This window comes from Thunnus albacares, chromosome 5 (genome assembly GCF_914725855.1).
Source record: "Thunnus albacares chromosome 5, fThuAlb1.1, whole genome shotgun sequence".
NCBI lineage: Eukaryota > Metazoa > Chordata > Actinopteri > Scombriformes > Scombridae > Thunnus > Thunnus albacares.
The window spans coordinates 21,826,093-21,842,705 of record NC_058110.1 but is presented as its reverse complement, the minus strand read 5'-3'; the positions used below and the strand labels follow the sequence as shown (position 1 = coordinate 21,842,705).

Genomic DNA, 16,613 nt, shown 5'->3' with positions numbered 1-16,613 from the left:
GAAGGAGGTCTTATTTTTGGCTCCTTCTTTGTCAGTGTCACATGGAGGTAAATGTTTTTTTCTAGGAACCAAAATTCCAGAAAAGTCAGCACAAACCCAGATGGTTATTGAGATTTGACAGCAGATTCTCAGTCCCATGCATGAATCTGCACTTAGTTAAGGTCTCCTTGAAATTGTAACCCTGCTGAGGCAATTGCATATATTCTCTTTCTTTAGTTCCCCCTTAAAAAGGGCTTCACGCCTGCTGGAACTCTGCACTGCTGCCATAGCGACAGTGTTGGAGGCAGACAGGCAGCTTTTTAGCCTTTAGCTCGCTGACAGAAGTTTTCACACATTTTTGTATATAAATGAATGTAAAGAGTAATTCACCCTGTTAAATTTGATCACCGCATTGCTTATTCTGAATGAGCATCAACAAAACACACAGTGGGCTTAAGAACACAAACTTTTGATTGATCAGTATACTTTTAGAGAATAATGATTTATAATGTATTAATGAATAAATCTAAATATATCAATGAGCCACGTTGCTGCACTGACTGACATGGTCCTTCATCACTATGAACACTGCCCAATGAAGTTTCTTTGAGTCTATACCACATACACCACCCTGCTGCTGCAATACTCACTAGCACACCAAGTGTGCAGCTGAAAATAGTCCCCAGCAAATGCACTATTTATTCATGTTTGAGTAATGTTTCCTAAAAACTACAGAGCTCAGCTGTTTTAGTTTTTATTACTTGGCCTTTTTGGGCATGTGGCTGCCACAGACAGAGCAGGGAAGTCAGAGTATTGAGAGATGAACTAATGCATTTGGTCTTTTAAAGGGATTTGTTGACGATAGCAAAAGTATAGATGTATTGCAGGCCTTATCCTTTAAGCCTGGTAGAAATTTCATAAGGTAGTTCCACACCTCAGCCCACTTTTTTTCAGCAACTGTGTTGTTAGTTGGAAGAATGAGCCATCAGAGTTTTGTAGGTCATGAAAAACAGCAAGATAAAAAATTTCCCCAAAAATGGCAACAAGCATGAATGACATCAACACACCTGGGTCGACTTACAGAAATAACTCTTAAATTTGCATATTTCTTCAATCGCTGGGAAAAACTTTGAGGTAAATTCTTCTGGAAAGCACTGCAGCAGCTTCTGTTTGACTGAAAATGATCTCAACAGGACGGATGTGTCACTCGTTACTGATTTTTTCAGGGGGAGTTTTTCTGAATCAAGGGACTGAGGATAGAGGGTGTCATATGCTATACAGATTGTAAAGCCCCTTGATGCAAATTTGTGATTTGTGATATTGGGCTATATAAATAAAATTCACTTGACTTGACTACTGATTGGTTACAGCAAAACAAAACAAAACCACTCCACCTCCCAAACAGAAACAGGGAAACATAAACAACATGGTCTCAGACTGAGTAATGTACAAAATCTCTCTCACTTTACTAGCCCGGCTAACCAGTGTTCAAATCCCCAAATTCCCAGTGAATAAGTGGGATTTGATAAGATAAGAGACAAGATTTGACTGAAGTGATCTACCTGCAGTTTTTGAGTACTGAATTAATCTAATAACAGAAATTCTTTAATAAAAGTTGTCTTATTTGGAGCATAAGATTGTTGGAAGTGTTGGCAGACCATTTATGTCTATGTCACTTTTTCATTTATTCATTTAACCAGGCAGGGAAATGTGATTTTAGTATACGTTTAGTCACATATGACACATCACTGTGGAGTGTTATTTTAATACTAGAAACACAATGAGCTGGGTCTACCTCTAAAAGTAGGCCAGTTTTGTGTTGAGATTACACTGATTTCTTATTTTAAGCTGCTGAGTCTGATCTAGAACATTCTGTGAAGACACAATGTACTTCAGATGAGCCCCTAATGATCACAGACTGACATACATGCCAGCACATTTGTAATGACAAAGGTTTCTCTTGTGTTAAACCCATCTCCCATTCAGCTCACTTCTCCCACTCCCCCTTGCATTTCAGAGCAGTTGTCATTAATAGCTATTTGCCATTAATTGTTAAGTATCTTCCACATCACTTTCTGCACAGGACTGAATAATGTAGAGGTTCAAGAACTGGCAGGCCCATAATATATCTAATAGGATGAAAATATTACAAACATCCAGGAAATGTTGTGGTGCTTTGAACTATGAATCAAATTAAATGTAAATTTAGACTGTAGCAAGCCCACAAGCAACTATATGACGCATAAAACAGAGAGCGTGGTGTGCATTTATTGCCTATTTGCCTCCTTTTTATAGTCTGAAACTGAGATCACTCTGGCTGTTATGTCCATAATTTTATTTTGTGCTAAATTATATATCATTTTGACACCGCTGATTGGTGTAGACACACAGCGGCTTGCTATAAAATACTTCAGGACAAAGTAACAGTTAAATAAATGTAGTTGGCCAGCAGGGAACAACTCAAATTATTGTGAGTGAAATCCTGTCATCAGTCTCCAAGACAAAAATGGTTTTACCTCACTTGTGCGGCTCACGGGTGGCTCATCCATAAGTATCACTGAACGTTTATCACAAAGGTTGTATATCTACATAACACAAATGTAAGCTACATCCATGCCCATTGTAACAAGAATAAAGCTGCAGTGACGGTGAATAGACATAATCCAGTTTTAATTTTCTAATACAGTCAGTATGTTTACACATTACATAACATTGTGTGTAGTTACTAGGAAACAAGTGAAGGACAAGTGAGGAATCATAAACGGCTTGATAATTAACAAATCACTAATAAGTGGCCACTGATGTTTAAGTAATTAATGAGTTGTTACTAGTTTTTTTTTTACTCTCAGCATCTGCTTCAGAGTTAATCAGGAACAACTCATGAAGAAAGTGAACAGAAACTCAATTCACAGATATTTATGAACTTATCATTAAATAAAGATCCATTAATATAGTATTTTCAAGTCTGTTCTCAGTAACTCATTATATTCTGCTATAAAGTCCTTGATTCAGAGTTATTGACTGCTTATTAACAATTTATCAATTATCACCTTGTTTCATTCGCTCCTTATTAACTACTCACAATGTTATCTATCAAGTTGTTGCGTGTTACTGTCAGTATAAGGTGTGAAATGTCCTCCAAAGCTCTGTGGAAAGTAATAACACAACCAATCTAGTTTTTCTTATCTGCACGTTGTGTAAATATCTGACGTGTAGACTTTTACAACGTGTCCCTCACCGTTGAAGCTGGTGTTGCGTATGTACTTCAGCAGAGTCTTTCCCTCTGCAGACTCCATCTGTGGACACACGCCAGGATGATCAGGACATAAGTCCCTCTGCATGTTGTGGAGAGCGTGGGCCATGGCGTACACCGCGTCAATCACAAACTGCACCTTCCCTTCCTGCTCGTACTTGGAGTCAATCCCGATGCGCTCCTGGCCTAAAGCGAGAAAAGGAAGAGGACTCAACAGATAAAATACACCACGAGCCATTAGACATCACATTCTCTCAGTGCTCGCTATCATCTCCGGCTTCATTTTTATTCCTCCATTTACCATTTGGCTGCCAGTTAGTTCAGTTTTCATATTGCAGGAATTACACCTAGAGGGACAATGTGGCATAGGAAATAAGAGGACACATTTAATTCCCAAGTGCAAAAAGAGGAAAATATCAAGCTGAGCTGTGAGACAAAGTGTTTGTGACAAATACAGCATATTAAATTACTGTGGTACATTACAAAGTAATACGCGGCTAAGAATATGCGTCATTTGTCCCATGTGCAAGGTGATGAAGATCACTATGAACTTTAGGAACATACTCTTCCACAGTGGCTTCATGCTCTTTTATATCCTCCTCCCAGTGCACTGCCCTTTCACTGTAGGCTGCTGTAAAGGTTTTGCCTCATGCTGCTGATACACTGCTTGAATACGTAATGTACAACCTCTGTTGGATTTGTGTTGTTGTTACATACTGAATTTACCATCTTATACTCCTGGTAGATGAGGGCTGCAATTTCAAAGGGTGAATATAAATTATAATAACAAAAATACCACTATTACTTCTAATCATCATCATCATGATCATCATAATTATAATATTCAAGTGGCCATTTAACAAAAATGTGTCATCAAGAAAATGCTAGAAGACAATTTCCTTCGCAGTGATAGCTGTTCATAGTTCACATGCAGAACTCAGCTGAGAAGTAGGAGATGTTAACAGGACACATATAAGATTGTGGGAGACTTGCATAAACTGAGGGAGGTCAACAGCAATCTGAGCTGACATTTCATCCCATTTCTCAGAGCTTAACATACATTTCAGCCCACACATAACCTTTTTGCTTCTGTGAGCTCTGCATAGGGTGTTCAATGGACAGGCTTTAAATGCAAACGCCTCCTGTTAGTATGTAGCATTCATAAATATTAGCTCGGAGTGAGGTATAAAAAAAAATAAAATAGAATATCAAGACAGTTGTACGGGCTTTGCAGCAATATAAAAGCCATTTTCAGTGGAACTGAAGAAAAGATAAGAGACTTTTACAGTCATTTTACAGAGGCTTTGCGGGGCTCACTAAAGTGGACGAGCATCTTTTGTCTTTGACGCATGATGAAAGACGCCAAACAGGAGATTATAAAGGAAACAAAATCCTTTAGCAAACAGTAATTTGTGTCACACTGCCATCACCGTCATCACATATGCAAGCAAGATTAATACAGCATCCCACATCACAAGCATCATCCATGAAGATAATAAATGCAGTGCAATGCCTGTCACACTGTTGGCAGGCTGAGTTTAAGTAAAGGCAACAACACTATCATTAATGCTACCACAAATATGGTAATAAACCAGAATGAGCGCATGAGCAGTATTTTCTTTCTGTTTTTTCCCTGTAATTTTCCAACCTTAATAAAGTGCACTCTCGGCTCGGTGCAGTTAGTACACACACCATGACTGTGCTGAGCTGTCAAGGTGACTGGGTTAAGGGGGAATAGAGGGAAAATGGGATATAAGACTTACAGGACATTAGCCACAGGAGCAGACGGTCTGTAACTGTAGTATGACTATGACACGTGGTGCATTATTATTCTAATAATAAACTATGCCTGTCCTGCACCCGCTGGGTAGAAACACCTGGTGTTAGACTTTCTGGCCGCACCACAGACAAGAGGGGTTGAATGAAACCTCAACGGTCTATCTGCAGCTTCTAATATGGACAAAAGGTCAAGTTCAAATCAAGCTGACATAGGAGGGTGAAAATATGCATAATCTATTAGTGTAATACAGAAATGTTCTTAATTTGTTCATGTCAAAACCCTGTGTACCTGTGCATTTACGGCTGGTATCCTCTCTCTTGGAGGCACTGAGAAGCCTGCAGTCAAAGTTTTCCTCCCAAAACTCAGCAAACCACACGTTCCTGCGGTTGTTCTCAAGGGTGAGTGCAGTAAAGTATTCATCAAACCCTGGGAATAGAGGAAAGAAGAGAATAGCTCAGTTCCGGACCAATTATCAACCACTTCAAACCTGGAGGAAATGAAACGAAACTTGTGCAGCAGTGTTGCTGCGGCGGCAGTGGTGTTGTGCTGGCCGCTAGGTGCTGGAAGCGAGCAAGGCACCACTTCATCAAAATTTGACCATGGTGGTTCCTCTTCCTCTCAAGCCCCATGGAATTTTAATCACTTCTTTCATCTTGGAAATTACATTAATTAAAAAACAGGATGCATAATAAATAACACAGGGATTGTAAGTGGTGACACAGCCACATTGCCTCAGGCCTTAAGGTCCTGTAGGTTCTGAGCAGGTTGCCTTCACTTCATAAAATCCAACAGGGACAGATTGCAGGGACGATGTATTAGTTTAACGCTCATTTCAACATACAGGTTTAGGTGCCTGTATGAAGCATTAGCTTGAGGAGAGATAACTTGCTGCAACAAAGGAAAAAGAAAGCCTGTGTGCTGAATAATGCTTTCATGTTTGTGCAACTTTGCCACCCAAAATGGGTCAAGAAACTGAGGTGGGACAATCCAAAAGTAAGACTCCGCTGTGAGATTCATGGTGCAGGAATCTTTTTTTACCTTCTGTGTCAGAAACATAGTTTTCTGTCTGGAGAATTATCAGAATTTCGCATTTTAAAGTCTCTCTGTCTGTGTCTCCGCTCTCTGTTATCCAGTCATATCAGCTGAGTCGTGGGAAGAGGTGATAATGGCTAATCAGAGCTGAAATGACTCAGCTGATTTTGTTTTCAAAAGACCATCAATGATGCATGCTAGATTACAGTAATAATATTCTTGCTGCCCCCAGAGTGTACATCTGTCCTGGTTAGACCTCCCCTAATTAAGGAAAGCTTCACAAAAACTAAGACTTTCCTCAATTGTAATGAGTGGTTATTAGGATGACATTGAACAGAACATAAAATAGATGGTACATGCTGATAATATTCTATTTCTGTGGTAGATTTGTACATGTCCTGGCAAATGCAGCAGTATAATTTTCTCCTTTGCTTCCTTTTTGTTGCTGGTAGACTTATTTGAGCTGCAGCTTTAAAGAGAAACTCCCCACTTAGCACAAAACAATAGGAAATTACATTTCTTTTGGGGTTCATGGACACAAAGACTAAATTCAAGCTTTTTGTCAGACGCATCATTTTGTGTCCCTTTGAATAATGCAGACCCAAATGATACCACTTTCTCCATGGACAGCTGTCTGAAAGCAGATAAATACTAAAACCGCACTAATGAATATGTCTGACACGACTGCAAGAGGTGACACAGTTTGCATTCATTGGTTTCAGTATCTCATAAAAATCCACAAAGCAGCGAGTTTGTTCAGACTGACCTTAGTCTGGTCATGTTCAACTCACAGCCAAATGCAACAACAAGGTCATACTTGTTCTCTGAGGATTGTCGAAAGTCGTTCAGAGGAACGTAGGAAATTGCAAAGATAGATAGATGAGGCAGGGGGGAATGACTGCACCAAAAGGGTAAATGAAAGTACAGTGTGTCATCATAAAATATCTCCTAAAATGCATCGAACATCACAGATCTAGTAGTATGTAATTGTATGCGCTTGTTTGAGTGAGTCAGCATGGAAATGCTGAGAAGTTTTGAATGTGATGTTCTGTTTTTAAAGCTGTGCTAATCAATATTTTTTACATTAATTATGGATGAAATGACTATGTTTAATGTAAAATGGATTGCTCATAGTGATGAACCTGCAGTGAATCATCACCTAAATCTGCAGGTTTCCCCAGCTCTGCAGAGCTTTACAGCATCTTTCAGCGTCTTTTGTCTTTCATTGTTTTGGTTTTACAGCCTGAAACTTTACTGTTTTGGGTCACTCATGTTGCTCTCATAGCATTGTTTTCAGCTGCACCAGGCAGCTGTTTTTAGCAAAAGCTCAAAAAACCCACTGTACACTGTCCACCGCCAAACAGTACGCAAAGATAGCTACTAGCTGGTATTAGTATAGAGTATTAGAGTATTTAGCAGATAAAGAGCAGACATTTCCCTCAGGATTTAATGGAGACCAAAAACAGAGTTAAACTCAGAGTGAATACTGAACTGAACTTCTTTGAAATAACTGATAATGTTACACAAAGTCACCATTTCAGCTTTGTAAAATGTTTTTGTTAACAGCATGTTTCCCTGTCTCCAAGTGGCCAAAAAGACAATTATTGTAGATAGACTATGAAAAGTTTTTTCATAGAAAATTTCTTTCTTGTTTTTTGCATTTATTTGGTCTGTAAGTAATTACACAGACAACTGGGTAAAAAACAGTAAAAGGCAACTTAGTCCCACAATAAAACATCAGGTGGTGAAGCATGTAGTGTGATGCTCTGTGTGGACCGGTGTGTGCATACCTTTAATGGAGGAGCGTTTGGGCAGTATAGTGACTGCTCCTACTGCTACGTCCTCGAGCTGGTGGATCGGACTGCTCTTGGCCCCCCAGCTGTCAGATCCAATCCACAGGAAATGGCCTACCTGATTGGCCCTCTTGGTGGCATTGAGAACTCCGCTGCAAGGGCATTCGTGTTAGAATTAGGAGAGAGCACAAAAGGTCTGCAATCTAATATCTATTACACAACAGCACAGCTAGCTTTATGGAGTTGCTTGGACATTACAGTGCTTTCATGTATAGTTTTTAAGTTTGTCTCAGTAATCCTGAGAAGGAAAAGAAGGTTATTATTCTGTGTTAGCTGCTACAATATGTATTATGTGTTGTGTTGAGCCAAGATGTTATTTTCATCCGTCACTTTAAGATAACAGTGTGAGTTACAGTCATTAACCTCGTCTCTCACTCATCTTCTCTTTTCTTTTACATTTCAAGAGTACATCCGTTCCTAGATTCCTCAATCTGAATTTACAGGTACTAAATGTTTGATTCTGTTTTTCTTTACATAAACATTTCCTGTGGGGCATTGTAAATGAAACAATATCTCTTTTGCTTTGTTGTGATCTGTATTCCCACTCCTTCTCCGAGGAATGCTTGTGTTTGTGTTGTTGGAGGCATGTTTGTGTAGCAGACATCCTGTACGCATAGCAAATCTGTGCCTCTAGCCCCGTCTTCAGGAGCTGCTACTCAAAGATTAAAGACCCCAACATGGCATGTCATCAACGTGCCTGAGCGACACGGAAGAAGCCAGAATGTGGTGCGCTGCTCACCGTATGTCTTCTTCACTGGCAAAGATGATGACTGCCCGCGAGTGCTGTGTTTCCAGCAGTTGTTGGATGGCTTTGTCATAATCCTCCAGCTTGGGGTTGTGGGGAATTTTCAAAGACTGGGCGACGCAGATTCCACCTTTTTAATGGGAAGGGAATAAAAATGATAAGGCCTCTGGGATGATCTCACCCATTCACTCACTCTCACACACAGATGTGCGCACACACACACACACAAAGCCTGGGGTCACAGTAGAAACAGCTTTGTTCCTACATGGAAATCACACCCATGTGAAAATGGAAAACATCTGAACACAATAGGGTGATTTCAATGATGTTGTCATGCTTGCTATAGGGTCTAAATGATAGTATTACAGTGTATACATTTACATTTTGGCAATGATCTGCACAGCAGCATGCAATATAACACTCAAACTGCACCTTCTGACTAAGCACCAGAATCGTTTCACAGAGTGAGAGAGTTATAAACATACAGTATCTGCCATAACAAATCCAATAATCCTCACCAACAGGGACATAAAGCTACAGATTCCATATTATGGATTTGAGAAAATCCAACAGCCTGCCATTGACTTTTCATTTAAAGTCATTATCAAACATCTCTTGTTGGACCCTGAACCAATCAGATAGCACAGTCGGCAATAACAAACAAAGAGGATATTAATACTGACAATAAATCATTCTCAGACAGGTCACCACTAATGACTTTGTACAGGATGAAGGGTACTGATTGCTTCCGTACGGTGCTAAATAGCTAGATATTTGGCACTGCATATTATCCCAATTGGCTTTTAGCAGTTCACTAGATATTGTTGTCTCCAGGTTATATTCCACAGCTCATTATCGGGTAGAGGAGCAAAATTACATCTTTCATTAAAAAAAAAAAAAAGATAAATAAATAAAAAAGAGTTTTGCTCCCCTCTAGTGTGGTAATTATAGGCGCGGAGGACAGGCTAACCTTTGAAGCACTTTGGATAAACAGATGATATGATCACCTGTGTGAGAGTACATCCCAACTATAGGCCGAGACTAAGGCAGCAGCTTGTGTCCTGAGTCAACAGCAAAGCTCTACCCAAACCAATTAAAATTTCTCCCACTCAAGCATTTTAATAGTCTACCCAGTAACCTTTCAGTTTGAGTTTCCCTGAATAGACGGAGAAATGGAGAGAATCTCCTAATTGCCAGTCTCCTCAGGCTCGTTACTTTGATATAAACAGCTTTTAGTTAGCAGATCACACATCTCCAGTCACGGTTTACTGTGGCATTTCTAAAGCCAGAAGATAGCAAAATGACTGAAGTGCTGAATCTCCTCTTAACTACCCATTTTTCTAGTTGGAGCAGGCAGAATTAGGGATATTTCTTAGAGACAACATTCAGTATGCGCCAAAAGACCTCTGGGATAGCTGCTGTTATCCTCCCTAAGTGGACTACACATAAAAATGGAGATCCCGCCAATGGCCTAGCTGTTGGTATCCTGTTAAAGTGAAACGTGCTTGGTGTCATTTCTGCAGAGAAGCTAGCATTGTGGGTCTCTGAGGGACGACACTAAAGCTCCATTTCAGCACAGAGATTTCTGTTGATTTCAGACAGAAAGCTTTCAGTATGACACTATGCTTCCACGTTTCTGTTTTAGGAAACTTTAGCACTGTGTAATATCTGATTCTGGCGTATTAGCAGCACCTTTCATTTCCAGAGGCCAGTGTGTCTGCAGGTAGTTATCACACGCATTAATTCCAGAGAGGAGAAAAAACCCTCATAATATGCTGAGAACTTAAGTCTCATGAAAATGCATTAACTCCATTATGACAAGAACCCTGCGGGCATGTGTGAAGAGTTAGAACGGTATAACAGTCTTGAACAGAGATTTATTGTAGGTCACAATAGTCAATAATTCAGACAGAGACCACAGGAGCCACTGATGAAGATAAGAAGCATTTGGAGCAGATCTCATCTTCAGAGAGAGACAGAGAGAGAAAGAGAGAGAGAGAGAGAGAGAGAGAGAGAGAGAGAGAGAGAGAGAGAGAGCACCAGAGCTGAATGCGCTGTGGGCTCAAGACTACCCTAAAGGCTGTGAACTGGTGGCTAAATTATTGAATGGCTGCAGAATACCTCATCTGTCAGTCAGTCAGATGGTCAGTCAGTCAGTTAGTCAGGGAGGCAGTCATGGTGAAAATGCAAGTGCTGTATCTGTGCTTCCAGAGTTCTGCGCTGTGGGTCGAGCCGACTTCACCTGTCACTGCGAGGAGTTCTGTGGACTTGAAAGACTCCTCGGCTCAAACAGTGGGTTTAAAGAAGAGCTGTCTCTCTTGGTTGGAGATATGTGATGTGAGACAGATAAATGTCAGGCTCTGGGAGAAGGATATGTTTTACTCCAACTTGTTGAAGTCTTATCCAAGAACTAGGGTTGTATAGTGATAGTGTTCCTTCTGGCTGCTGCTTGCAGTCAGTGAGGAGAAATATATGTTTGTCTAAAATCTATGTAAGCACTCAAAATGTCACATTTCTATGTACAAAAGAGGTGAGGTGTGCTGCAGTAGTTTGTGACATTGAAATTTTTACCTGTGATCCTACAAAGTAATATCAACACTATATGCATTATGACGCCCTACCCTCTGCTCTACATTTGATTAATACATCAAAGACAGCTTAATGATCATGATGGCTAAATTCATCAGGCTCTTGGAAGTTCTCCGCTTATCTGCTTGAGTGCCATAGGTCATGCACTGCATTAACTGCTTCAATTATTCATTCTCAATGCCCTCGGTTCTGAAAATGCACTCCAGGGCGAGGAATACAGCTTCGCCATTTTGCGTAGTGAAATACAAATCCCTTTAAATTAGAGGCTCTTGATGGATTCGACCTCCCGCTTGCCTACTCAACACCCTCCAAACCCAAACCTCCGGGGGATCCGTAATGCCGCAATTATATTTATCACCTTGACAGTCAAACGGCAGGCCTGCTCCCTACAGTTTCCCCCCGCCTGAACATGTGGGAGCACATCAAAATGAGCTGACATGCAGCTGACATTCATATTCTACATCTGTGTGCCCTTCAATATCCTACGTGCTTTTCCCCCGCCGGTTTGGGACTTGACATTGCCGAGGGGGGTCATGCAGAAGTATTGTGGTCTATTTTACAGTGTTTTCAGATGCCCCAGTCCCCTCCTACCGCTAAATATTACTGCTATACCTTTGCAGACTCCCCCCCACTCAGAGCTCAGACTAGATCTAAGAATGCATCGTGTTGGCAACTTGCTGCAATCAATTCCACAGTGATACGTTGTGGGAGGTTTTCCTCAAATGCGAGTCTTTTTATCAAATGGGAAAACTGAACTCCATCACTCTGGCCTGAATCCAGACAGACACAGAAAAATACAAACAAGATTAATCTCTGCCAGCTTCTCCTGAAGCCAGGATGAAGGTGCACAATGGAACAGTGCCTCAACCCGAGGAGAGAAAGTAGAGCAGGAAAAAACAGAAGGAATAGAAAAAACAGAAGAGATCAATACAGGCTGACCATCACTCCAGTCTCAGCTTGAGGTAATGGGCAGCCATATTGCATTAGTCCGCTAGATGGTTCTCCTTGAAGTGGTGAAGCGAGAATCCTGCTAATGCATCTGACATTTCACTGCAACCAAACAGGGCAGACACAGAAGCCATCTCAAGGATGCTGCAACAACATCTACCCAACAGTGTTGTTGCTCTACAGTTTAGCATTTTATTAAAAACAGTGTGTGTGTGTTTAATACATTAACTCGCACCAGATTTTCTTGGCAAATGTTCATGTTCACTAAGATGTTTACTTCTTATTCAATTCAGTCGTTTCCAATGAGCTGTGTTGCAGAACCGGTGCCTTTGAATGAATCCTGTGAATGTACAGCTATGCTATTACATAATTAATGTGTTTATTAAAGATAAGATGCTGTGGGTACTGGAAGCCTTTCTTTAGAGCAAATAATTCCCATTTGTATATGAATACAAAATATTGCAAAATGACTGCAGCTCAGTGGCAAAAGGATGAGTCAACAACAACAATGGCTTATAATTCCCCACTCCTTTTGTAGCTGTTCAGGAGTCATAATAATATCAGTGTGTTTACTGCTCTTTACAGGGAAAAAAAAAACATCAGTGGAAAGTATATCTGAGAAGACAAGCTGGAAGAAACTGTTTATCAGGATACAAGATGAATTGAACCTTCCAAAGTAAGCCTTAAATCAGAACTTTTCCTTCTATCTTCCTACACCGGCTACTCTCTCTCTGTCTGTCGATGCAAATTACGTAGCCACAAACAGCTTCGTAAAGTTTTAATGAGTGATCACACTGGACATGAATGTACACAGATAAAATATTCATGCATGCTGGACTTCTGATCAGTGCCTGTGGGATATCATTAGCTTTCCTCATCTTAGAGGTTTCCGCACATTAGTCTACTAGGGGAGACAGAGATTTACAAGAAATGGATTGGGATCCATAGAGGTCGAGGTGAGAAGCAGTAAAATACTTGGTCCTGTTGCTGTGCCTTTATTGCAGTAGAATCTCATGGATGTGCTATCATGGATAATGGAGGGTATTTTCTTTTCACAATTTTTGCACAAAGATGGAAAAGAAATTGAAGCTGTGAAAATACAGCCATTGTCAACCTTTGTGCATTGAAAGCCTTCTTGCAATCATCCAACATGTTTGTTCAAACACAAAATGTATTGCAGAAATGTATCCCTGTCCCCATCTTGCAGAAATAATGCAGCAGCAACCGTGGAAAATCTCTACAGAGTTTCTAAACCACAGCACAGTAAACCACAGGATTTGACAACGACTGACGAACCATTGTACTGTTGTAGGGCAACCGAGTGTCTCCCGGTGACAGCAGTGACTGCTGATTTACATGTGCAACTACATGCCAACAACAGCATCTATGTGGAAAAAGCAGGTGAGTCAAGCGTGTGCACAATTTTCCTCCCAGTTACAGGCAAAACTCCACCACCCTGTCTGAATGCAAATGTTGTTAAGTGCTCTTCCAGGTCCTTATTCTAACCTCTTCAAACCCATATATAACCATAAGAACTTAACAGTTTAGCCTGAAAAAGGATCATTGCCACTTAACAATAACCATTAATGTTATTTTACAAGACTCAATAAACAAGACTGATCCTAATAGCTTGCTTTCTAGACCATTCAGTGGCTCGGCTCTCTCTGTTAAATCATGTTTTCTTGGAGACATTCCCCACAGATTAAATATCTAAAAGCTTGCTGCTTCATACATGCAACCAGACTAGAGTGGTTTGAACTGACTGACCACTGAGCTGACTGACCACCATTAACATCGTCAGAGCCCTGCACTCTCACTAGCGGGGATGAAAAAATGAGGCAGAGTGAAACAGAAAAGGCACAGTGTATAACAAAACTCTCCCAAAAGACCAGTTGCCAGACAATTCTCTCTCCTCTTTGTTGGCCAGAGAGAACACATTAGACATTTTCAAACAATTCCTCTCGTAAGTTTGCACTCAGCGGGAAAGCTGAAATGGCTCCATTTAAAAAAACACTGGATACGGGTCATGCTCATTATTGTGACGTGGCATCTTCTCTACAAGCTTTTTCTCAGTCTACATTTCCAGTAACACTCTACAACTCACTGGGGAGCTCGAGTTTCCAAGCAGATCAATAATTCATCCATCCAAAACAACAGATTTGATGATGAATTGGAAATGCAAAACTGATCTTCCTCTGGGTGAAAAATACAAAATCCTCCATAAAATAAAAAAAAAATATAAATTCTTTTTAGTGATCACTTTTCTTACCTGCTTCTTTGGAGAGTTGTGTGAAGGCCTCCACTCCCTTCTCTCCATAGCTGCCCTCTGAGGCGATTGTGGAGACGTAACTCCAGCCCAGGGCTTGGATAATGTCCACCATGGCCTGGGCCTGAAATGAGTCCGGGGGAACCACCCGCGAGAAGAAGTCATAGCGCCTGTCGTCACTCAACTCTGGGGCTGTTGACGCATAGCTGATCTGTGGGATCTTGAAGAGGAGAAGTGGGGTTGGGGAAGAGAAAAGGAACGTTTACTCATGTGTTGCTGCTATTCTGGTCCAGCATCAAAGGTGGTTGCTATGGTGACTGACAAATCACATCAGCACCATATTTACTATCTGCCATTTTATCTGAGTGTCCGAATTCTGAGTGTGAAATGTACGCACTACATGCCTCTTCATTCGGTGCCCACAAAAAGGTTCATCATAGTGTGTTCACTACTTTTTGCTGACAGTGTCACATTGTGAAAATGTCAGTCATGCAAACCTTCACCTGTCAGTGATGATTTTCACGAGTGTCCAAATTCTCACTTGTAAGGCTCACTATGTAAACTATTGAGTGTGTAGGGAATAGTGAATGAGTGAATGAGGAAGTGATTTTGGATTTCGGTCTGTATCACTTGTTCCTCTGATGTTTGATGAGCTCTTACCTTAGGACATATTATCAGACTCAGCACATCAGGGTCAGATATATTTTGTTCTTAAAGGAATAGTTAAACATTTTGGGAAAAGGGAGGTTATGTGTTGAATTATTTCTTGGCTGGGAGCAGTGACTTCCTGGAGTCTCAGTTGGTTGCCTGGCAACTGCTCACAGCCAAGAAATAGTGTTGGGAGGAGATATGCTGGGCACCTCTGGTTCCAGAAGTAAAAGTCCAATTCATTTTCCCATAATGAATCCTGTTACGTGACTGACAGTTCAGCATTTCTATGGCTTGAATGGGCATTTAAACTTTCCTGGTTGAGTCATGAGTACAAAAGATGGACAACTGCAATAGAAAATATTGGGTTTTTTGATGTAAAAAAAAGTCCTGTATGCATAAAAACTACAAAGTGCAATTACAGAACTTAAAATTCTGTTACATGCTCTCAGCTCTCAGCTTCCACAGCGGGTGGAAGCTTAGGATTATGCTGTTGAGAAAATATTCACTTTTAATCAATTTACTCTTGAATAATTGGTCAGTTTTGAATTAAATCAGCAACTATGACTCTGTGTTTTGTGTATGAATCCAACAACATTTTGAATTTGCAACTGCTCTGACTTGTTTTGTATTGTATTTAGATCTGCCATGCCACCAAACTGACAGAGAAAACATGATTTCTCAGAAACAAAGCTGTATTAAATAAAACTGGTGGTCATAACATAGACCTTAAGCATCTTTTACTTTTGGACAGAGTCAGGCTAGCTATTTCCCCCATTTCCATTCTTTATGCTAAGCTAAGCTAACTGCTTCCTGGCTGTAGCTTTATATATAATGAGTAGGATCGATCCTCTCATCCAACTCACATCCAACTGAACACTGAATGAGCATATTTCCCAAAATGTCGAACTATTCCTTTAATGCTAACATTAATGTGCCGAGATTAGTCTGCTAACATCGTATCAGCAGCATATTGGCATAAATTTATTGTGTTCCTGCAAACTGGATAAGTTTGAGCTATAATTCAGGTTTACAATTTTTAAATGCATTGTTTGCAGAAGTTGAAGTGACTCTGTAGGCTACTGAGAGAATATTGTGTCATTTGTTAATATCCCATCACCAAGAGTTAAAACATAAATAGATATAATTGCAATATTTTATATCTGTACTATACATTATTATAGACATTTGACAACTTTCACATGGGCTTTACTCATACAAAATAACATGACTCACTTCTTTTGCCGCTCACAGTAACACAAGCAGAGGAGGACTGGGGTTTCAAAGCGAATAAGAAATGCATTTTTTCATATATTTTGCATTATCTTGTAAATTCACATCATGTAATGCAATATTTTACATAGCCTATATTGGGTCTGTTACTCAGGCAACATGCCGCGCTGTCACCTCCTTCTCTTATCATATCATCATAAAGGTTTATTGCAGAGACCATGTCTTTGCAGCACTTTTTATGGACTAGCAGCCCAGTTTCATAAGCACTCTCTTACATCTCCTCCCTG

At 40.3% G+C, this 16,613-nt stretch overlaps 1 protein-coding gene across 2 annotated transcripts in view; it reads right to left on the bottom strand.

The window, feature by feature from the left end:
- The window catches only part of LOC122983132 (metabotropic glutamate receptor 7-like), a 37,544-nt gene extending 21,670 nt beyond the window's left edge, over window positions 1-15,874 (bottom strand). For both annotated transcript variants that reach the window (XM_044352906.1, XM_044352907.1), the window contains exons 1-5: window positions 14,449-15,874; window positions 8,637-8,772; window positions 7,835-7,989; window positions 5,301-5,438; window positions 3,218-3,418 (exon numbers count right to left, since the gene is read on the bottom strand). In XM_044352906.1, the coding sequence (XP_044208841.1) occupies window positions 3,218-3,418; window positions 5,301-5,438; window positions 7,835-7,989; window positions 8,637-8,772; window positions 14,449-14,560 (742 nt within the window). In that variant the 5' untranslated portion in view covers window positions 14,561-15,874. The remainder of the gene's footprint in view (window positions 1-3,217; window positions 3,419-5,300; window positions 5,439-7,834; window positions 7,990-8,636; window positions 8,773-14,448) is intronic.
- Window positions 15,875-16,613: the final 739 nt, after the last annotated feature.